Source organism: Phyllostomus hastatus, unplaced genomic scaffold, assembly GCF_019186645.2.
Source record: "Phyllostomus hastatus isolate PE091 unplaced genomic scaffold, TTU_PhHast_1.1 phas_contig_90, whole genome shotgun sequence".
Taxonomy (NCBI): domain Eukaryota; kingdom Metazoa; phylum Chordata; class Mammalia; order Chiroptera; family Phyllostomidae; genus Phyllostomus; species Phyllostomus hastatus.
In genome coordinates this window covers 13,051,405-13,075,351 of record NW_025333984.1, presented here as the reverse complement: position 1 = coordinate 13,075,351, position 23,947 = coordinate 13,051,405, and the positions used below count along the sequence as shown (strand labels likewise).

The 23,947-nt window shown below is 40.7% G+C and overlaps 1 protein-coding gene, 1 long non-coding RNA gene and 1 other non-coding gene across 3 annotated transcripts; 1 reads left to right on the top strand and 2 right to left on the bottom strand.

Moving 5' to 3' along the window:
- Nucleotides 1-981: 981 nt before the first annotated feature.
- Nucleotides 982-1,172, bottom strand: LOC123827866. The gene has a single exon (XR_006787364.1). It is a non-coding gene; the product is annotated as a U2 spliceosomal RNA (small nuclear RNA).
- A 401-nt stretch (nt 1,173-1,573) lies between these two features.
- On the bottom strand, nt 1,574-5,223 carry C1GALT1C1 (C1GALT1 specific chaperone 1). The gene is made up of 2 exons (XM_045852288.1): nt 5,045-5,223; nt 1,574-2,958 (listed from the first exon to the last, which is right to left on the bottom strand). Exon 2 carries the CDS (start codon nt 2,950-2,952, stop codon nt 1,996-1,998), a length of 957 nt encoding a protein of 318 aa, XP_045708244.1. The 5' UTR covers nt 2,953-2,958; nt 5,045-5,223; the 3' UTR covers nt 1,574-1,995.
- A 265-nt stretch (nt 5,224-5,488) lies between these two features.
- LOC123827816 lies at nt 5,489-22,811 on the top strand. Its single transcript, XR_006787343.1, has 3 exons — nt 5,489-5,672; nt 20,834-21,024; nt 22,755-22,811. It is a non-coding gene; the product is annotated as an uncharacterized LOC123827816 (long non-coding RNA).
- The last annotated feature ends 1,136 nt before the right edge of the window (nt 22,812-23,947 follow it).

The window sequence follows — 23,947 nt, the reverse complement described above, 5'->3', positions numbered from 1 at the left end:
CAGTAATACTATTTTCTATGTTACAGAATCATATTTTATCTACAAGACTGGGTATAAATAAATTCAAAGATACAGCATGTTATTTAAGACAACTAACATTTTATAAAGAAATACTTATGTATAAAAATATAATAAAAAACATCAATTTGGTTTAAAAAGCAATTGTTACCTAAGCACCCATCAGGAAATCAAACAATGGAATGCATTCACTGATATATTTGTTACAACTATACCTTGATACACTTACATAACTGAAGGTGATATAGTAGAAATGTAACATAGTAGTGTTGGGAGCATTGACTGGGTGTTACAGTCAATGAGATACTATTTATCATTGGACTCACACTGAACATGATTTGATATGTGATAATTTGCATCTGAGACCACATATTAGGGTGCCTGATAAAGGGGTTTTATTATTTTTCAAAATTAATAATGCTTCATTTTAACCCAAAAGCCCCAATAAGGAAAATTAGATAAATTAAAACAAATGGTTTTTATATGCTATTCTGATCAACAATTTGATATCTAAGGTCCTCTTGAGGAAATTCTTTCTGGTTTGCGAAAGCTGTGGGAGACCATTATCATCATGAGCCCAGTTTACAAGAAATGTTGAGCTCTAAAATGTCATGGTCTCACACCCTATAGGTGCTTATAGATCTAACTTAATACAGCAGAAAAAGGCCCAATTATAGGACAAGTCAGCTCTAAGTATTTTACACATTTACAAGCACAGGAGCTATTGTATTTACCACTGGATAAAGCTTCTGGGTAGCCACTGAAATTAGGCAAATGATATGGTAATCCAAGGTGAATAGTGAGGTTAAGCCTTCTACACCAAAAACAGTTGGATATTGTGCAAGCATAAACATAGGGAAAATGTCAAAATTTTAACAGGTAAACAAAAACAGGAAGGACTTAACTAACTCAGGTAAATGAAACTGCCTGATTGCCAAAAGCTTTTTTTTTTTTTTGTCCCTGAGGTGGCACACCATTCTCAGAGATAACATAATACCAGGTCAATGCAGGCATGGATGGGGCAAGTTCCTGTTCTATCCCCTTGCTCCAAAAAACCATGTAATACATTGTTCTCAGAGAGAGGATGTATTGGATGTTAAAGTGGTAAGAACAAATACCCACACTCGATCTTAGCCAAAAGGCTGAGACATGGTCAAGTTTTTTAAAGGAGACTTCCACAGAACTCATTTGCCAAGCAATATATAAATATCAACTGATATAGTTTTATCTGAGTCACAGCTGAGAGCTTGATGAACTGGGAAACCACACAGTTAAATGACATTACATTCTTGATAGTCTTTCACTCCAACTTCAATATCTGCCTAGAGAAGCACAGGAGTTACACTGAAATTGTGTATGCTGAAGAATGCCATTATATTAGCTCCCAGGAAAATTATTAAACTCTATAAGTAATTATGATTTTTCTCGCAAGGATAGATTCCAACTTCCATTTTTACACTGGTTGAGATAATTTCCTTTGTTGCTTGGTTGTGTAGTTTGAGAAAGCAAATTCACTGGCACTTGCAGAGGCTTAGAAAATAAACCAACATTAGAAGTAATGGAAACACAGCTGAAAGTTTTACTTTAATCAGAAGTTCACAACTACAGATTTGTTTGCCTATCTTAGCCAAAAAGACGTTAACATTTTAAGCAATCAGCAAAAATGTGCCACAGATTTTAATGTTCATAATTTAGAATTTATCACATAAATATATTTATAAATATATGCTTTATTTGCAAAAGTACTATTCTTAAAACATTTCTTCCAGCATGTTTGAAATTTTCATATATGTTTTAAGGAAAAAACCCACCATATTTAAAAGTGTACTACTAAATTTTAATATATGATTAAACCAGTGTCACCAAATGGAAAAGGAAAAAAGAAACATACTGCTGTGTTAGATATGTAGTTGTTACTACAAATAATGACAACACATGTCCTATAAGGTGATCACATACATGCTCTTGTTTTACTTCTTAGTCATTGTCAGAACCATTTGGAGGTAAGAAAACCAATGCATCATTGAAAATATGTCCAAATGCCCTAAGACGGTATACCCCATACATCATCACATGCATTTGATTAGGAGTCAGTCCATTAAAAGTAACAGCCATATCTGAACAACATCCTTGTACTACCAAATTGGGTTGATTAGTCATTGCCTCTTTAATAAAAAGCCCAACAGATTTGGTATTAAATACATCTTTTCCTTCAGAATCTTCTGCATTTTCTGCAAACACTCCAGCATATTTCAGGCAGACTGCTAGCTGCTTATCTTCAGATATCTTCCAAATCATCCCTCCCTGTTCAGGACACTTTTCAGGGACACTGAGAAGGCTGTTAAGTCTTTTCATTGATTCTATACTTAAGACAATTCCTCCTTCCACATTCACATATTCAAGGTCTCCAGATTTTACAGTGTGGCCTAGATAGAAAGGTTGTGATGGATCCTTTTTTAACAAAAAATACTTTAAGTTTTCAATAATAGCAAACGTTGAGGGGCGTGCAAGGAAGAACCAGTTGTACTGGTCTCTGTATTTGTCAAAGGCGTATTTGTAAGCTTTTCTCATCATTAACCACATGTCATCTGTTTCCATGTTAACTGACTCAAACACTTTAACATTTTCAGAACTGAAGAACTCCGCTTTGTCACAGTGTTTTGTCCAAGTCTCCTTCACTGCAGCCCAAAGACTCACATCTTTGGGTTTTACAAGGATGATACAGTATACCCGAAAGCTCTTACTGAGCTCCATGCGTTCATTCTCTGAAATTTTCAAGATATCTTCTTTGTTAGGAGCTTGTAGGTGATGATGCTCATGGTGGTACATTCTATTTCCATAACCAATCCTAACGTGCCCTAGCATAGTGATCAAGGCACAGAAAATGCTTCCCAGCATCACACCCTTCAAAAATGAACTGCTTTCAGAAAGCATTTTTTCCTATAAAGAAGAAAGAAATCCTTAGGATACTTAGAAAGAATACTAGCGTAGTGACTTGATTTGGTATTCCTGATACACTTACATTTTGCTCTTAACATTAAAAAAGCTTCCCAAGTTTGAAATCAAGTTACTTGCATATAGTACCAAGGATTCTAAGACTCATTAGCTTCCAATTCATACTGTTCAGTATAAACTGGAACTTTGTACCAATACCTCTATGCAGATTTTTTCTGGGAGGTTATTTTTGTACTTCATTTACAGGGATTTAATTAACCAAGTACTACATCAAAGCATTAGCCTTAGAAACCACCATTACATAGGTTATCTGTCCATAGTTCCCTTTAAATGAATTATTTCACAAGCTTGTGTTATACTATTTATATACCTCCCAGATAGAAATAGACTTTCATATCAAAACCTTAAATTGAACAGATAAAACCACCAACAACTGGCAAATCATCAATGGAATCTGTGCTGACATTTTGGTTCTCAACCCAGTGCTTTATTTAAATGATAGCTGCTGTCCTTGGGTGTTTTGAGTATATCCAAAGCAAGTTTCTTGAGATTGACACCACATATGCTAATATTTACCCTTTTGTTCCTAAGACTAGATGGTTTCCAATAAATATTTCAATTAGTTGATGTAATAAAAGTCCATAATGAAAACAGTTAAATTATTTGCATAAGAACTGAATCAATATAGGCATATCTGGGGACCATTAATGAACACTTTTACTTCCTCTCAAGGTATTTTCTTATTCTTTGGGGAAGTAAAAGGGGGAAGTCTACACTTGTATTTCAATTACAAACTAAAAGAAAAGCCAACATGAAATACAACTGTTGAGATTTTTCCAGTCTCCCTTCTATCTCTACAGGGAATGGTCTACTTCGCTACTGAGATTTTCTCTTTGACTTGTAAAGTTCAAAGGGTCTTAGAAGCTACCCAATGTCATTTCTCTCATTTTTCAGATATGGAAACAGAGGGTCCAGAGAGTTCAAGTAACTGACCCAAAGTCACACAAGTGTTAGAACTGAACTAGAAATTAGATCTCCTGACATCAATTTAATGCTTTTCTATCACAGAATAATGATTTCAACGGTGCTTCTATCCATATTATCAAGAATTTAATAAACAAGTTATAGAATAACCCTGTTTTTTCCTATAAATGAAAAAAATGTGGGACTTGTTAACCACAACTGACATTTTGCACACATCACCATACTGTTACAAGGAAACCATCCCTTGATTTTCTTGTAGAAGAAATGGACTTTGACTTCTGCTAGGACAGATGTGGAATAGCTTGGCAAATGTAATTCCTCAGTGGGTGTGGGGAGGGTGAGGAAAGAGGAAGGATGGTTTTCTTGTGTCACTCACAGAACTTGGTCAATAAACACAGCTCTACGAAGGCAAAGATAATTGACAGGAAACAAGTTCCGCTTAATATCAAAATTGTCAGATGCAATCTAAAATTCACTTAGATAGGATTCTGGCATTTCATATTATGTAATCTTCATTATTTCTGGCCAATATATAATTCACACGTGTCTCCCAACTTTATAAGGGCATATGAAAGAAACCTTTCTAATTGGGATACTAGTCATGTATTACTTGTACCAATTTTTCTAGGGAATAGATCTTTTTTCCACTAGGGGAGGCAAAAAAAAAAAAAAGTAACACAGGAGATGCACATGATAGGATGTTTGGTGCAGAAGAGAGGGAAACTTAAAACTGCATATGGGCACAAATGAAGCAAAAACTACTCAAGTGGTTTTGAGATGCGTCTTTTTAGGTGAAGATAGTTGGGGTGGAGTATGGAACAGGAAGGAGGACGAAATGGATAGCACAAGTGAGAGGGAGGTCATGGACACTATGATACCCCATTGAAGGGCCAAGGAGGGCCTCCAGGAAGGCGGCCCTCAGTCTCTCCATCCGCCCCTCCCACGCTACTCCTCCCACTGCACCTGCCCGGGTACCCCGCGTAGAGCATGCTGGGAGTGGGCCAAGGCCCAGGCCATCCCCCAAACACGGGCGAGGTCGGGCCCTGCCGGGGCCGCTCCAGATGCAGACCGATGCCCTGGCACTCACCCGCGTCTAGAACGACTCAAGGGTGGGAAAGCGCAACTGCACACGGCTTTCCTCTCACGTTTGCGCGCCCCTCGGTTACGCTCCTGGTCGGGCTGCTCTAGATGTGGGTAGTGTTCTCTCGTTGGTTTCGCTAAAAGTGGGGAGGGCCAGGAAGTGGACGCTGCGAAGGGCAGCGGGGCGGGGCAAATGAGCCCTAAGCCTGGCCCAGCCGCTAGTTCGCGGAGACGTTGGAAGCTCTGAGAGCAAGCAGCACGCCCCTCTCCCCGCCCTCTGCTGAGGTCAGAGACGCGCGTCCTGCTGGCGTGACCCGTACGCTCCTCTCTACCCAATGGGACACCCAGAGAAGCCGGCGTGCGTGACCTGCTGACACCTCCTACCACTTTGCGTTCCGGGCGTGGAAGCTGCGGTAACTAGCCAGAGCATATCTCGTTGCAGACAACGTACTCCGTCATCATTGCACCCTCCAATTAACAAGAGGGTGCTCAACCCAGTACCCATGGACTGCGACCAAAATGCAAGCCGCAGAGATAGTCATCAAATTAGGAGGGCAAGGATTCGCTGCGGTTCGTGGAATGGCATCTGAAGCCCCAGTGTCTGCAATCCAATCCTGTCTTCGCTGCGTTCTTTGGTATGCTAGAAAAGTTACTTCACCTCGCTACACCGCAGTCCCCTTCTTTGTAAAGTACAGAAAGTATCATGACAGTGCTATCTCATAGGAGATTAAATGAGAGTGCATATAACTCCATCAGCATAAAGTAAGCATTCATTAAATGTTGGTTATTTTCGCCCCTGTATTCACTAGTACTTAGCCTAGTGCCAGCACATAGTAGGCAGTACATATTTGTGGAATTAATGAGTGCTAGAGCTACAGATAAGGAGGCAGCATCAGGATAAGGCGATTTCTATAAAAGCCACAGCTAAATTAATGGCAGTGGTAGGATTAGAACCCAGGTCTCCTAATTAGAAGTGCAGAACTCTCCGCTAAACACATTATCTGCATTTTTTAATTCATTAAAATACCCTGCATTTTGTGGCAGGCAGGGTGTTTTGCTGAAGTACAAATTCTTACATTTAAAACGTACTGTCACTATGTTCTATCAAAAAATATTGAGTGGTGACTTACTCAGGCCTGAGTTCCTAAAGGGACACACATTTGAGTATTGGCAATGACCCAGTTTAGATGGAACTTTTCAAGAAGCATGGAAACAATGAACAAATAGACTTTAGGCATTTACTATTTTGGCAGCATTGCCCTAAATTCTGGAGTTAGTGGTGAACAAAATTAGACCCCCTGCCTTCATGGAGCTCTCAGTGTAGCAGGGAAGAAAGATATAAAACAGTTCATTATAAATAATTGTAATGATGTTATGTTCTTTAAAGGAATACAAAAAGGAATTTGAGTACTGGAAAAAAACTTAAATCTGCAGAGCATCTTCAGTATATTTTGTTCAGTAATATAGTCTATTTTCACATCACATAAATATATGTGTATGTATGTACATATATAGTTAAAATGAAATATGTTGCAGAATAATATAGTATGATTATACTTTGGTGAAAACAAACAACATTTTATATATGTACACATATTTTTTTATCTGTTTGTATGAGCAAGGAGAGTTGGGGAAGGCTCCTCAGCAGGCTGGTACTATTGATTACACCAGGAAGTTAAGGTCTGGGTGATTAGTTTTGTCCTCATACATCCTCATATTGCGATGTTTCACTGGTTATAACAAGCACTTGTTACTTTTGAATTTGAAGAACAGTAGCTAAATAGATCTTTAAAATTAGAGGGATGAAGTGGATAAGAGGAAAAGATACCAATAAAAATACTTTTTAAAGAATGAAACTTTTTGTGCCAGCATGGATGGGCCTAGAGGGTATTATGCTAAGGGAAATAAATCAGAGAAAAACAAATATCACATGATTTCACTTATATGTGGAATCTAATGAACAAAACAAACAACTGAAACTGACTCATAGACACAGAGAACCCAATGACAGTTGTCATAGGGGGGCATTTGGGGCTGGGTGAAAAAGGTGAAGGCATTAAACAGTACAGTTTGGTAGTTACAGAAGAGTCACAGAGATGTAGGTTACGGCATAGGGAACATAGTCAAGAATATCGTGATAACTGTGTGGGGCCAGGAGGGTATTTGAAGCAGCAAGGGGACCACTCTGTAAAGTACATGGTTTTTTTAACCACTTTGCTGTACATCTGAAACTAACATAGAATAATATTGAGTGTAAATTGTCATTGAAAAGTTTTTTTAATGTATTTTATTGATTATGCTATTACAGTTGTCCCATTTCCCTCTTCTCTCCCCTCCACCCTGTACCCCCTCTCCCACCCACGTTCCCCCCCTTTAGTTCATGTCCATGTGTCATTCTTACGAGTTCTTTAGCTTCTACATTTCCCGTACTATTCTTGCCCTCCCCCTATCTCTTTTCAACCTACATTCTATGCTACTTATTCTCTATACCTTTTCTCCCTCTCTCCTCCTCCCACCCCCCTGCTGCTAGCCCTCCATGTGCCCTCCATTTCTGTGGTTCTGTTCCTGTTCTAGTTGTTTACTTAGTTTCTTTTGGTTTTGCTTTAGGTGTGGTTGTTCATAATTGTGAGTTTGCTGTCCTTTTACTATACATGTCTTTTCTTTATCTTCTTTTCTTAGATAAGTCCCTTTAGCATTTCATAAAATAAGGGCTTGGTGATGATGAACTCCTTTAACTTGACCTTATCTGAAAAGCACTTTATCTGCCCTTCCATTCTAAATGAGAGCTTTGCTGGATAGAGCAATCTGGGATGTAGGTCCTTGTCTTTCATGACTTGGAATATTTCTTTCCAGCCCCTTCTTGCCTGTAAGGTCTCTTTGGAGAAATCAGCTGACAGTCTGATGGGAACTCCTTTGTAGGTTACTGTCCCCTTATCTTTTGCTGCTTCTAGGATTCTCTCCTTCATTTTTACCTTGGCTAATGTAATTATGATGTGCCTTGGTGTGTTTCTTCTTGGGTCCAACTTCTTTGGGACTCTCTGAGCTTCTTGGATTTCTTGGAAGACTGTTCCCTTTGCCAGATTGGGGAAGTTCTCCTTTATTATTTGTTCAAATACGTGCTCCATCTGTTGCTTTTCTCCTTCCTGTTCTGGTACCCCTATAATTCGGATGTTGGAACGTTTAAAGGTGCCCTGGATGCTCTTAAGCTTTTCCTGGATTTTTTGAATTCTTATTGCATCATGCTTTCCTGCTTGGTTGATTCTATCTTTCTTCTGGTCCACTGTATTGTTTTGAGACTCAGATTCCTTCCTTTCACTATTGGCTCTCCTCCACGTATCTTCCTGCATCTCTTTTATGGTAACCTGCATCCTTTCATCTAAATTGCGCCCAAAATCAACCAATTCCGTGAGCTTTCTGATCACCAGTGTTTTGAACTGTGCATCTGATAGATTGGCTATTTGTTGGTCGCTCAAAAGGATGAGTCCTGGGGGACTGATCTGTTCTGTTGGTTACATGTCTTATGTCTTTCCCTGTCTCTGGTCACTCTTGTTACGGTGCGGGGGCGGAGCCTTAGGTGTTCCCCGGGGCTGGTCGCCCTGGTCGCTAGATTGTGACGTTTTTGTGTGGGCGGGGGCGGGAGCGGGAGGGGACAATGGCGGTAGTTCCATTCTCCCAGGCTCAGGCCCTTCCTTGGGATCTTGGGCTGCGAGTTCTGCCCTGGTCCACAATCGCTGCCCCACAGGGTCCGCCCGCCGCAGCTTGCGTACTCAGGGATCACCGCTGCGTTTTTGCGCCCCGGATGGCTGTTGCGCCGATTTTGTGCCAAATTTCCCCCGACCTCTGCGCGCCGCTGACCCGCGCCAGCCCCACGCCCGCCCGGCTCGTGGTCTCCTACCAGTTTGGATGTATGGGTCTACTTCAACTTCTTGGCTGTCCGACTTCCATTCAGATAAATCCTCTATCAGTTCTGAGTGATATTCTATCTGTAAATTATTGTTGTTCTAATCTTGGTTGTGCGAGGAGGCACGGTGCGTCCACCTATTCCTCCATCTTGCCGGAAGTCCGTGTATTTTTAAGTTTTGTTCTTGTGATTAATTTTTAACTTCATAGCATTGTGGTCAGAGAGGGTGCTTGATATGATTTCAATCTTCTTACATTGATTGAGACTTGTTTTGTATCCTAACATGTGGCCTATCCTATAAAATATTCCATGTGCACTTGAAAAGTATGTATATTCTGATGCTTTGGGGTGAAATGTTCTGAAGATATCAATTAAATCTATTTGATCTAGTGTGTCATTTAGTTTGCTGTTTCCTTGTTGATTTTCTGTCTGGAAGATCTATCCATTGAAGTCAGAGTTGTTAAAATCTCAAAATATGAATATATTTCTGTTGATCTTTCCCTATATGTCCTTCAAGATTTGCTTTACATATTTAGGTGCTCCTGTGTTGGGTGTGTACATGTTTACTAGGGTCATATCCTTTTGTTGGACTTTTCCCTTTTTCATTATGTAGTGTCCTTCTTTGGCTCTTACAGCCTATTTTATCAGGTATAAGTACTGCTTACTCAGCTTTTTTTCCATTTGCATGAAATACCTTTTTACATTCCTTTACTTTTAGTCTGTATATTTCAATCTGAAATGTGTCACTTGGAGGCAAAATATATATGGGTCTTGTTTTCTTACCCATTTAGCTAAGGCTACATCTTTTGGTTGGAGCATTTAAGCCATTTACATTTAAGGTGATTATTGATAGATAAGTATTTAGTGCCATTTTATTGTTAGTTATTATCCTCTGTTTTCTTTTTCTTTCTCACCTTGTTTTTTTTCTTAAAGCAAGCCTTTTAATATTTGTTGCAGTTTTGGTTTGGTGTTAACTAACTGCTTTAGCTTTTTCTTGTCTGGCAAGCTCCTTATTTTTCCTTCAATTTTAAATGGTAGCCTTGCTGGGTAAAGTAGCTTTGGTTGTAGGGCCTTGGTTGTATGGCCTTGCTTTTCATCACCTTGAATATTTCATGCTGGTCCCTTCTGGACTGAAATGTTTCTGTTGAGAAATCAGATGCCAGTGTAATTGGAGCTCCCTTGTTGTAAGTATCTGCTTTTCTCTTATGGCTTTTAGGATTCTCTCCTTGTCTTTAAGCCTTGCCATTTTATTTATGATGTGTCTTGGTGTAGGCGTCTTAGAGTCCGAATTTCTGGGACTCTTTGAGTTTCCTGGATTTGTGTGTCTTTGTCCTTCACCAAATTAGGCAAGTTTTCAGTCATTATATTTTCAGATAGGTTCTCGATTCCTTGCTCACTCTCCTTTCCTTCTGGTATTCCCATGATGTGGATGTTGTTATGCTTCATGCTGTCCAAAATGTTTCTTAAGCTCTCCTCATTTTTTAAAATTGTTTTTTGATTTTGCTGCTCTGCTTGGGTGTTTTTTCCTACCTTGTCTTCCAAATTGCATATTTGATCCTCTGGTTCATCTAATCTACTGTTTATTGCTTCCAATGTATTATTTATTGCAGATACTGTATTCTTTATTTCTGACTGTTCTTTTTTTATGGTTTCTATGTCTTTTTTAATGTTGTTGGTTATCCTTATAATCATTAGTCTAAACTCTCTATCTGATAAATTGCTTGCCTCCATATCATCTATTTCTTTTTTTTCTTTTAATTGTTCAAGTACAGTTTTCTGTCTTTTACTCCCACGCCCCCAGTCCTCCCCACTTCCCTCCCATTTCCACCCCCCCATTTTTGGTCCATGTGTCCTTATTTCATCTATTTCTTTTTTTCTGGAGATTTCTCTTGTTCTTTCATTTGGGGTCTGTTCCTTTGTCTTCCCATTTTGGCGGCTTCTTTGTATTTTCTGTGATAGGTGTTAAACCATCAGTGATATGGTCTCAAGCTGTAATCAGCAGCCTGGCTTAAGCTCCACAGGGTGGGACTTTTGCTTCCCCTCAGGCTGATGCCCTGAGGGGGGATTACTCTGCCTGAGAATGATGGCTTCTGCATAATGGGAAATGACTCAGCACAGGGATCCTGGAGGCTGACCCTTCAATTTTCTTCCCAGAGCCCCCCACCCCAGACTAGTGTTTCTAGTCCCCTCTGCCCTCCCTCAACCAGAGCCCAGGTTAAGTGGCTGCAAATGAAACTTTGTGTGTTGGCCCTTCAAGAGGCTCTCGGTGTTTCCAGCCCATTCTCCCTGGCAGACAGAAACCCTGCTGCTTTTCACAGCTGGATGTTATCTGGGTTCCTTTTCTGGCTCTGTTGCTGTAGGCTGGGGAGCCCAGCTAGGGATTTAGACCCCACACATGTCAGGGGGACCCCCTAGCAACTGAAACATCCCTCCAGTGCTTCAGCTGCTGCCTGTGGGAGCCCAGCTAGCCCTCTTGCACCTCCTCCACACTCCCTACCAGTATCATTGTGGTGAAGTGTTTTCTTCATTCATCCTTGGTTATAAGGCTTCTCTTCACTTAGTGTTCAGTTGGTTATTTTGAATGCTTTCTCTACAATTTAGTCATAATTCCAGATTGGTCCTGATAGGAGGTTGATGTAGCTTCTACTTACTCCTTTGCTATCTTGGATCTCCTAAGGCATATTTTAAGATGAAGTTTGTTGTAGTGATGAAGAGGTTAAGAGGTCAGGCCCTGGAATAGGATAGAGTTCATTTGAGCTTTGGCTCAGTGGCTTACTCACTATGTGACCAGGGGCAAGTTAGTTTCCTTCTCACAGCCTTAGTAAGTGTACCTATGTCATAAGATTTTTTGAGGATCAAATGAGTATGTGGAAGATTTACAACAGTGCACAGCACAAAGCAGATGCTGATAAGAACTAGCTATTAGAGACTCTTGAATTATGAGACTCTTGAATTATGGCCTTTCAAATTCATGATTTTCCAGTTTTAAAAACTTTAAATCCTACATTCAACAGTTAAGTTATAGTTTCACATTATTAATAAAAAGCAATAAATGTTTATCAAATGAACAGTGTCTTGTAATTGTCCAGTGCCTTGCAGTTGACAGAGGCCTTCCTCATGTAAATCCATTATCATTTGATCCTCATAGCAGCAGCCTTTTCACTGGAAGGAGTGGTCTCATCCATTCTTTACATCTGGAGATTCTTTATCTTAGGGCAGTTGTTACAATGCAGACATGGTGCATTGCCTGCATGGTGCAGGCCTGGTGAGGGGGGTGAATGATATACTGTTACCAAATGGACACCCCCTTGTGGTCCGGGGATCCCCCCACGTACTAGGTTTGCCTTGCCCACCACCAGGGAAAGATGTCTCTCAATGCCAGAGATTGGTGAAAAGGAAAGGAATGATTTATTCAGAGTTATACAGACTTAGAGTAATGACTTAATGTCTTCATTAAAATACTAAAGTCCTTTAGAATACCCATAAGTGCACATAGTCCTTCCTTCTCCCTCTGCCCAGTCCAGGTTGCTGTATCTCAGGAAAAGAAGAGGTCCGTGGCTCAGGTAGGCCCGTGGTTCCCAGCACCATCAGCTGTGTCACCACCGAGATCTCAAGTTCTCAATCCAAACCCATGTGGTACCTTCTCCTGGCCCACCAGCAAGAGCCCTTTCACCCTTTTCCTTCCTGCAGTGTGTCTCCTGCATTCTTCCAAACTGCCAAGAGAGAGCTCTGCATCGCTGCTACATCTCTCTTCCCAGCTTCCTAAGCTGCGTGGCAAAGGGAGCCCCAAAGCCGCGTGGTCCCAACCATCCAGCATGGCTCCTGTGCCCGGGTTTTAAATCCCAGCACCAATCTTCCTCTGCAGCCTCGTTTCCGACTCCTCCTACAATCAGTTACACCTGCCAGCATTCCCTATTTTTCCAGCCTTTCTTGGCTGCCATAGTAAGTCCAGACAGGCGTGGCCCCATGGCGTGGAGCCAGTCATCGCCAGGCTCTCACACAGGTGCTGTAACCAGGGGGAGTTGCCTCCCAGTTATATCCTGGGTGGAAGTCACTTCCATTCCCCTGGCTCAAAGCATGTCCATAACTATTTAACATATCCATGAAACCAGTTAAAACGTATAGATATGTTAAATGACCATGCCTGAGGTTATTTGTAAAACTGTTGCTATGCAAAACAGCTCTCAATGACCCTGTTCTTTGTGTCCCATCCCCCAGTTCAGAGCTGTAGGGGTGAGGACATCTCATATTTTAAAAATATTTCCTGTATACCCTGAGTTCTGGACCCCATTACAAATCCCTGTTTGGGGTCCCCCTGGCTGCACCCTGTTACAAGGTGGCTTGTTCTTGCTGTGTATAACACAGCTAGAAAGTCACACAATTGGTCAGGGACTGGGTCCTATCCCATGGCTCTTCTGATGGAAAACATACAGTGAGCAACCTTGTGTGGTCCTCTCTCTGTGCAGTGCTTTCATTTCTTGGTTCCAGTGACAACTCTATCTTGTTTTCCTTTTCAACTTCTTTTCCCCCCTCCAACTACTCCCTCCTTGTCCCCATTCTTGGTATCTCTTTCTCTTCTGAATGTACTCTTGCCCCAATATTCTATCTTTGGGTCATTTTTATTGGTATGTTCTCAACTTTGATATCTACTCAGTAGCTTCATCTGTTCAAATAGCTTCAGCCATTCCCTCCAGAAAGATATTTCTAAATCCATATTTCTGGCTGCTACCTCTTCCTTGAGTTTTGGACCTAAATTTCAATAACTGGTTTGATATCTCCATATGGCTGTTTCAGAGAGAATCTGAACATTCAGTAGGTCAGCTTATCTGTATCCAGATGTTAACCAATCAACTATAAACAAACAAACAAGGATCAAATGGAGAAGATTTTACCCACTTACTAATGACATTTAGTATTTGATGACATTAAAGGCTTAATTTTTTATGTGAGATAATGATATGTGCTATATTAATACTATCTCTCAGAAATACATACTGAAGTGTTTATGGACAGTATCATGTGATGTCTGGGGTTTATGTCAAAATAATCCATTTGGGAAAAGGAGAATGGGTAAGGGTATTGAAATAAAATTTACAATAAGTCAATTAGCAATGAGTTGAAAATGTTGAGCTAGGTATTGTGCATGTGGGAATTCAATATCCTATTCTCTCTACTTTTGTTTATGTCTGCAAATTTGCATAATAAAATCTTAAAAACTTAAATAGGTCAAAAACTAAATTGATTAATCTTGCTTATATTTATCGCCTCACAGTCATTTTTCTATTAATGTCCCTTTATCTACCCAGTCACTTATGCAAACCCAAAGCTCTTGATTTGCTTTTTCTCCCTGACCTCTACAGCCAATCAGTTGCTAAGTCAGTCTGAGATTCCCTTCACAGTGAGTCCTGATTCTATCCTTTCTTTTCCATCTAAACTGCCACTTTTCTGCCCTGGCAGGGTGGTTCAGTTGGTTGGAGCATTTTACCATGCACCAAAGGTTGCAGGTTTGGTTCCTGGTCATAGCACATACCTAGGTTGCGGGTTTGATCCCTAGTCAGGGTGCATACAGGAGGCAACTGATGTCTCTCTGTCTGTCTGTCTGTCTCTCTCTCTCATCAATAAATATATCTTCAGGTTTTGTATGAGGATTAAAAAAACTGGCACCCTTCTATTAAGTCTGTCATTAGTTTATGCCTGGACTAGTGTAATGACATTCATAAATTTCTCCCCAGTTCCAGTCCCTCCTTGGTGTATATAAAGCATCTAACATAGTGCTTGGTACTTAGTCCCTTCTCCCTTTCTCCTAACTTCTGAATTTACCTTCCTTACTGCTGCCTGCTTAATCCTCAGATGATGTATTATCCCCCTTCCCTGAGAGAGATTGCTCTTGACTCCTTTTCAGAATGCTTCCCTACCATTCCCTTCTGGATCCTGTAACACCACTACTGCTGCCACTGTACCCTAACTGCCGTGCTTTGTGGAGGAAGCAAGTGTGACTGAATAAAGACTGATTTCCCAGTTCCAAAGTTAGATATAAGATGAGGGGGGCCTTTACTTACAGATAAAACAAGCATACTAAATGTGAGTAAAAGAGAAGCAAGGCTTTTTTTTAAGAGTTTAAACATTTATCAGTGAAGCAGTAAGACAGAAAGTAGGCTACTCCATAGGCAAAGCCACTAGGAGAAAGTTTTAAAGCTGCATCTTGTCTCCCCAACTCAGTGAGGAAGAAAAGGGAGGATCTTTACTCTGGAGGGATCAACTTCTAGATCCAGGCAGAGTAGGGTAAATGCTGATGGCAGAGAAGGAGCTTGATGGATATTATACTTGGACGCTGAGGGCTTCTTGAGGAAATCCATCTTGTCTAGTCTGGCTAAGGGAAGAAGAGCAAGAACTGCCTCCAGTGGATCTCAGGGGTAATATCAGCAGTATGGATTGGGCAAAGGTCCTGTCCTAGGGCTGTCCCAGAGAAGTGGCTGTAGAACACTGGTTTTTGATCGTCTGTCTAGGTATAGTTGTGTTATGGAGAGCAGCTAAGTATTCAGGGACTAGGCTGACCAAGCACGAAGAACCCCCTATAAGTCAGTCACATGCTTCATTTTAAGCATAACACTTGCAATTAAAACCAAACTGCTGTATTATAATCAAGAAGCATCAGCCTGTTTTATATTTATTTTTAAAAGATTTTATTTAGTTTTAGAGAAAGAGGAAGGGAAGGAGAAAGAGAGGGACAAAGCATCAATATGTGGTTGCCTCTCAAGCACCCCCTACTGAGGAACTGTCCTGCAACCCAGGCATGTGCCCTGACTGGGAATCAAACCAGAGACCCTTTGGTTCACAGCCTGTGCTCAATCCACTGAGTTACACCAGCCAGGGGACTGGGGATGCTTTTAGATTTTAACTAGAATACTGCTACTTAGTGACAGCTTTATTTCAAGTGATAATATGAATTTGCCCAGAAAGTTAGAATCTAATGCTCGAAATTTCCTCTAATTTAAGAAACAAAATGAAAAAGTGATGATTAAGATTGGCAGAATGTAATTGCTGAAGCTGAGTAATGGATACTTGGAACTTCATTGCACTATTCTCTATACTTTTGAGTGTGTTTGAATATATCCATAAGTAGACGTTTTTATATGACAATTGTGGGACCTTGGAGGTCACTCAAGACCTGGGAAGTTTGACTGTCATGTCAGTAAAACTAGTAGAGGATGTTTGAACCAAAAGAATCCTCAGGAAATGTGATGATTTCTATAATTCTTACCTAGTTATTTGGATTTGAAGGATTAAGGTGCATGTAGATAAAACATTTGGTGGATGTAATATAAATTGATCTCAAAAAGCTTTTGACAAGATGTTACAGCCACTATATTTAAGGGAATTGAGTCACCATAGGACTGTGACTCTCTTTCCTCTCAGTAGATATTACCTTAGAAATGGGTAACAAAGGTAGAGATAAAGGAGGTTAAGGACATTATTCTGACATTTCAAAAGCATGATTTTTTAGGGATAGGAGGGGGGTTAGTTTTTTAAAAATAAATCTTTACAAAAGATCTGAAGGAATTGCAGTGAGATATCCAAGAGGACAATTACATGAAATGCTTCCTGACAATAAAAAGTTTAGTTGATGGGAATAAAGTATAAAGAAATCTCAGGGAAGCCCTGGCTGGCATAGCTCAGTGGATTGAGCGTGGGCTGGGAACCAAAGTGTCCCAGGTTCGATTCCCAGCCAGGGTACATTCCTGGGTTGAAGGCCATAAGGGTTACCCCCAGCAACCGCACATTGATGTTTCTCTCTCTCTCTATCTCCCTCCCTTCCCTCTCTAAAAATAAGTAAATAAAAAATATATATAAAAAAAAACTTAAAAAAACTTAAAAAAATCTTCATAATTTAAAAAAAAAAAGAAATCTCAGGGGTATGGGTATGGGCTCATTATTGACAGGCCTAAGGACATGTACACATGTGCATTTGATGCTAAGGCAGGTGGCTGGGATTGATTGTAGAGCTCAGAACAGATTTTTCTCCTGCTGAGATTGTCTTTTTGGAAGGTATTGGCAGACAGACACTCTAATGTGGACATCCACAATACATCCTGTCAAGGGCCATGAAAGAGTGTAAAACTAAAATTTACTAGGGAAGAAAAATAGTTTGGCCTAAGGGGTTTCCCCTCCATTTCCAGAGAGAGAGTTGATAGGCCTGTTGACAGTGGAAAAAATGAGTCAAAAGCCACCTTGTTGAGAGCTTTTCCCCTTCTACTTGAAGGAAGGAAAATGAGAGTAGCAAGTTCTCACAGTGGTGATGGTTATAGATCAACACACTTTAGGCAAGCTGTACTGCTGACAGGACCAGCTACATAATTCACAGGACCCAGTGCAGAAGGAAAATGTGAGGTCCCTTGCTCATGAATTATTCAGAATTTCAACACAGTGACAGCAAAATATTATACCAAACATGGGCTCTTCTAAGCTTGGGCCTCTGTGTGACAGCATAGGTTGTATGCCTATCACTTACTCCTGGGCAGCAGGGCTAGCGATAGCAAAAATTTGTAAGGCATAATAGAAAGGTATAACACAGAAAACCAAGCTAATAGAAAATGTCACTGAATTTTTCTACTAGAAACAACCATTGCTATCATTTTGACCCTTAAAGAAAATTACATCTTGGGCAGTTTTCCATGTTAGGAGATATAATTCATCTCAATCCTATTGTGGGGGGAGGAAAAATCATTTTCCTTATAACTTTCTAAGTTATTCTGGCTGGTCTGATAACTAGGATAACATAAGCCAGATTAACATAACCAAATATATTATAGGTATACATACAGGGGTTTTGTAAGAATATGAGACCAGAGGACATACTGAGCAGTTGAGACTTATATGCCATTCTGGACTAAGGAGAGGAAGGCAGGGATATGGGTCTGGCACTTCAAAGGGAAAGCAGTCAATTCACAGATAGGCCAGAAAGAGCAAACATTTGGTAAATTCTTGATAGGCCTCCCAGAAACAGTGGGACATAAAGGGGAAACTAACAGATAGACTTTGCTTGGCTTCTTCCTGTCTGCCACACTTAGATCATATTATGACGATAAGGTGACAGCTCCCTTCCTTTAAGCAGGCTTTTCTATCTAGATTCCTTTTGGTATGAAAAGGGGGAAGCTCAGAGTTTCTTTCTGAGCCTTTAATTTCTTAAAAATAGCCAGCTTAAAATAATAAATATGCCTCCAAAAGGGGCATATTTTGAGGTGGCAAAATCTGCTCTCCTTCACTGTTGTATAGAGGTTCCATGTTCCATTTAACCAAACCCTATTGTTGTGTATCTGAGGAGTCTTGAGTCTTTCATTGTTGCAAATGGTACATATTGAATATCAATAAAGTTAAGTGAGGATGAAATAAGTAAATCAGTATAAAAACACTTCACAGAGTGCTTAGCAAATAGCAAGCTCATTATAAATGTTAGTGTTACTTTTATATTGTCCAGTTGCCCCATGTGAAGGTGAATTGGTTTACATTTTCAACAGAGCTTAATTATCCTAAATCCTTGCCAATTCTTTCAGTTTTTCCTTTTGTATTTCTTCCTTTGTTAATGACCTGTTCATGTGCTTTGATGGTTCGCCTATTGGATTCCTCATGCCTTCAAAATTGTAATCGATTTCTGTATTGGGGCTACCGATCCTTTGTAATATGAATAACAAGGACTTATTTTCCCTATTTTTTAGTTTGATGTTTGATTTTCTTTGCTTTAACTACGCAGGCATTTTGAAGTTTAATACAGTACAGTTAAATCTGTCCATCTTTTATGTTCAGATTTCTGTCTTTGCTGCCCTTTAGCAAGTCTTTTGCCACAGAATAGGTCTAGAGTTCAATGGTGGTGAAGCTTTTCCTGCTGTAGGTTGGCTCTCCCAGTTTTCCTCTGAGGCTTCATTCTTCTGGGGCATCGTTCTCTAAGTTTGACCAACAGAGTTCACAGCACTATCAGGAGTGTCCAACCTTTTGGTGTCTGTGGGCCACATTGGAAGAAGAAGAGTTGTTTTGGGCCACACATTAAATACACAAACACTAATGAAAACTGATGAGCCAAAAAAAAATTTTAAGTAAATTTATGATTTTGTGTTTGGTCACATTCATAGTCATCCTGGGCCACATGTGGCCCATGGGCCACAGGTTGGACACCTCTGCATGTGTATGGGAAGGAAATACATATATTAACATTGAATGTATCTGCGAGGACACAAGATATATTGAAACTATGTTGTCTATCTTCAAACCCAGGAAACAATTCTGCTCTTTCCATATTTTCTGCATTTCTTTGCTATGTAGGGAGAGTTCTGTCTTTACCAGAGTTATTCTTTTGGAAGATCCAACCAAACAGAAATTGAGTTGGGGTTAGTGGCTGTAGTTATGTGGTTTGCCATCACTTCTGCATATAGTTAAGTTATTGCTGGCTATACCAGTGTAGGAATAACTAGTGGAAACATTTCTAAAGTAGTAAATCTGAAGTTTATTTAAGATTAGTCACTATATAAAAAACATGACATATCCTAAAATATTGCAGCTAATATATAAAAGAAATGATGGAGGTTTAATAGTGGTTTTTCCAAGTTTGACAGTCCAGAAAATTTATGACATTAACCAGTGATGAGTGGTGGTGAAGCTGAAACATACTTTTCTAAACTAAGCTCAGAAAAAACTAAATTGTTTTTCTATTCTCGCTATAGAAATTACAGTACAGCCCTGGCTGGTGTGGCTCAGTGGATTGAGTGCTGGCCTGTGAGCGGAAAGGTTACTGGTTCCATTCCTTGTCAAGGCACATGCCAGGCCAGGGTTGCCAGGCCAGGGTTGCCAGGCCAGGCCCCCAGTAGGGGGCATGTGAGAGGCAACTGGCTGATGTGTCTCTTGCACATTGATGTTTTTCTCCCTCTCTTTCTCCCTTCCTTTCCCTCTCTCTGAAAATAAATAAATAAAATCTTAAAAAAAAGTAGTGGTATCTCATTGTGGTTTTAATTTACACCTCTCAGATGGCTAGTGATGCTGAGCATTTTTCTTTTCATGTCTCTGGGCTCTTTGTATGTCCTCCTTGGAGAAGTGTCTGTTCAAGTCCTTTGCCCATTTTTTAATTGTTTTTTTTTTTGTCAACAAAACAAGCAAGCAAAATATAACCAGAGACAGTGAATTTAGGAACAAACTGACAGTAACCAGAGGGGAGGTGGGGGGGGTAATAGGGGGGAAAAGGGGGAAGGGTTCTCAGGAACATGTATAAAGGACACATGGACAAAACCAAAGCAGGGTAGGATCAAGGGTGGGAAGTGGGGATGGCTGGGGTAGGGGGGAGTGGTGAGGGGAAAATGGAGACAACTGTACTTGAACAACAATAAAAAATAAATAAATAAAGTAAAAAAAAGAAATTATACTACAAAAAGTGGTTTCAGTTGAAGAGGTGATCAAAAGATATGCAGCCCCCAAATCAAAAAAGGGTACCATAGAGGTGTGTTAATTTAATGAAAAACATTGTTTTTTTCAATATTGTGATATACATGGTATTTGTGAGTTTTTAAAACATGGAATTTCTTGTGATTATTGTTTGATTATAAATAAATATTTGGAATTGTTCCTAATTTTTCACTTTAAAAAATGTATTTAACCCAAATGGTATAAACTTCAGGCCCCACAATACCCAGATCTGCCATTGTTTATGGGGTAAGTATTGATGGTCATTCAGAGTGTTTCTTGTTGCCAGTGACCCTGGCTTGCCCAAGTCTGAGTCTGACTTGCCTCAATGCTTATATTTTTTTCACCATCTAAAATTCTCTTACGTATCAGGGCATTGATATATATTATTTCATTTGAACTGCACAATTGTTTAAGTATTATTGTATGAGTAGTATTATTGTCATTTTACAGATGGGAATACTGAGATTCAGAGAGGTGAATTAAATTACCCAGGCTTACACAGCTAATATGTGGTAAAGCCAAGGTTTGAACTCTTGTTTCAATGAGTCTAAAGCGTCAACTGTTGTATACTGCCTGGGAAGAAAACTCTGGAGTCATTACAAAGGAAGACCTACTTACTGGTTCCTTCCAGGAACCTCCAGGTGAGTACAGAAGATAGACAATGACTTCTCCAATGCAGATGTAAGCAGGGGGTCAAGTCCTCCCACTTCAAATTTTGGCGTAACAGCAAAATGCCCCAGATACCTCCTTCTGCAAATCCCACACAGTGTTCTGTCTGTGCCTTTGCCCACTCTCCTCTCCTTTTTTGATTGTGACTACTCAGCTGTGGTGTTCCTGATAGAGGGGAGGGCTGAATGTGACCAGTCAAGGAGCTTTCTGGCCTCCTCTTCATGGCCATGATCATAGTTGCCCCTGAGGGCCCAAGGCATTAACATGCTTTAAAGCAACCCTGCCCTTCCTTCTTCCCCTTGCTCTCACCAGTCCTGCTTTTGGCAGCACTACTACCTTTCTCAACTATTTAGTTGATGTCAAATATGATTGTCAGCACCTCGGTTACCATGACCCCTTTTTCTTTGAGAAAGGTAGAATGCAAGGCACACACCTGGATAATGCAGCTCTCACCTCACTTCTCAGCTTGGAGGAGCACAGGGAATTCTGGGTCTCAGCCTTTCCATATTCTAATATGAGATTTCAGCCTGCCTCTCTCCAGGCTGAAGGAGGAGGCTGAAACAAGCATTTTGGGTACCTGTGAAAAAGAGGCAGGGCTTGCTTTCTCGAATTAGTTTACTTGACTCCAAGCAAGCTCAGGGAAGGAATTTTGCAGCTGTCTTCTCAATTCCAGAGACTGAGTCTGCACTTCCAGTACTCCTTGCTTCCCACTCTCCCTACCCAGCCAGTAGTTCACCCCTCCACCATAAAGGGGATGTCCTTTCCCCAGAAAGTCAGTCAAGGCCTGTGGTCTCTGCCTTCCAGGGCACCAATACCTGAGGATATTGTCTAGAAATGTCCACTTTCTACTACAAATCTGAATTTTTGAATTGGATTCTAGGTCTCATAAGCTGATAGAGTCCACTTGGCAAAAAGCAGTGGTTATCTTTGCTTTTAACTTTTCATGACATAGCACAGATCCCAAGTCTTCAAAACTGGCATCAATTTATTAAAGGCATTGGTAGTGGTAGACAGCACATGCTAAAACAGAACCATGAGCCAGGCAGCATGTCAATCTGAAAAAGTTCAAGTAAGAGGCAGAGCAAATGAGAGAAGTTTGATCCCATGAAAACTCCTTTGTGTGATTGTTTTTGCCCCTTCCCCCAATCTCAGAGCAGCTTTATTTTGATATGTAACATAGTTGTGCCCCCAACACAAGTTCTTCTGACCTCTACGGTCCCTGGTATTTTGTGTCTGCCTTCCCCTCCCTCTTCAACTCATGTGTGCTACAATTATGATCTAATTACCCTAAGCCAGGGGTGTCAAAATCATTTTCACCGGGGGCCACATCAGCCTCAGGGTTGCCTTCAAAGGGCCGAATGTAATTTTAGAACCGAATAAATGTAACTACTCCTTAACTAGGGGCAAGGAACTTGGTGCTGCCGCTGGGTAGAAACATGGTGCCGGGCCAGATAAAACAAGGTGGAGGGCCAGATTTGGCCCACGGGCCTTGTGTTTGCCGCCTGTGCCCTAAGCCAACTCAGTGAAGTGTTTTACAATTTTTGAATAGTTTTTCAACTAACTGTGGTAGTATCTGCTGAATCCCCCAAATATTTAAACAGTTTGGGCCCTGGCCATTCAGTGATCTTTCCAGAGTCTGTGCCTAGCCCCTGTGTGATTATATGTCCAATATATTTTGTAAAGAATCCATTTTTATTTTTAGAGAGAGGCGAAGGGAGTGATCGGGAGAGAAACATCGATGTGCAAGAGGAACATCAATCAGGAGCCTCTTGCACGCCTCCAACGGGGGACCTGGCCTGAAACCCAGGCATGTGCCCTGATCGGGAATCAAATCCGTAACCTTACAGTTTGCAGGACAACACCCAGCCCACTGAGTCACACCATTCAGGGCTGTCCAGCATATTTTGAGGTCTGGAAGAACTGGCATTTGTCAAGGGACAATTTAGGCTGGGTTTCCCAGGTGATCCAGTAATACAAGAAGTCATCATTCTTCTCCTCCAAAGCATTGACAAACATAATGATCTCATCTAAACAAATAAGCACCTCCAGGTAATTCATATTGCCAACTGCTTTTTCCATTAGACTCCTGAAGGTGTCTGGGGTTCCAAAGATGTGTGAGGTGGCCTTTGAAATAGGTAAAGCCCCAGTCAGCCATTGAGATTCAACAATAGCACTTTTCAAACACAGTCATGGAAATACGGATTCCCTACTGTGCAGTGTAGAGGCTAATGTGGACACACAACTCTTTCTAAGGCACAGAAAGATAACAGAACATTAATATCCCCCCGTTCTGAGTCTACCCTTTCCTATCATGAATTTTCCATCTCCCCCTTTGCGTATTTGTATGTTTAGCTCAATAGTAGTTCTTAACCCTGACTGCCTATTATAATCTATGGAGTTTGTTCTAAAACATCTACCCCTGGGCCCCATTCACCTCTAGAGATCCTGACATTTTCTAAACACCTACTTTTCTAAACACCTCCCATAGGGAGGCCCTGTGCCTGACCTAGGAGTAGAGGTGATTGAGTTATGGTCCTTGTGTCCATGTAGCTCACAGTCCAGGGGCAGAGGAAGAAAATTTGAAAAGTATTATTCAGTGAGAAAATACAGTATAACTCCAGTTCTTTTCTCTCTTTTTTTAAAGATTTTATTTATTTATTTTTAGGGAGGGAAGGGAGGGAGGGAGAGAGAGAGAGAGAGAGAGAGAGAGAGAGAGAGAGAGAGAGGGAGGGAGAAAAACATCAATGTGCAGTTGCTGGGGGTTATGGCCTGCAACCCAGGAATGTATCCTGGCTGGGAATCGAACCTGGGACACTTTGGTTCCCAGCCCACGCTCAATCCACTGAGCTGTGCCAGCCAGGGCTCCAGTTCTTTTCTTAATCTAGCTTATTTCTC

What these genes read in the sequence shown, in the direction of transcription:
- C1GALT1C1 (XM_045852288.1), bottom strand. Translation starts at nt 2,952, where the DNA reads ATGCTTTCTGAAAGCAGTTCATTTTTGAAGGGTGTGATGCTGGGAAGC.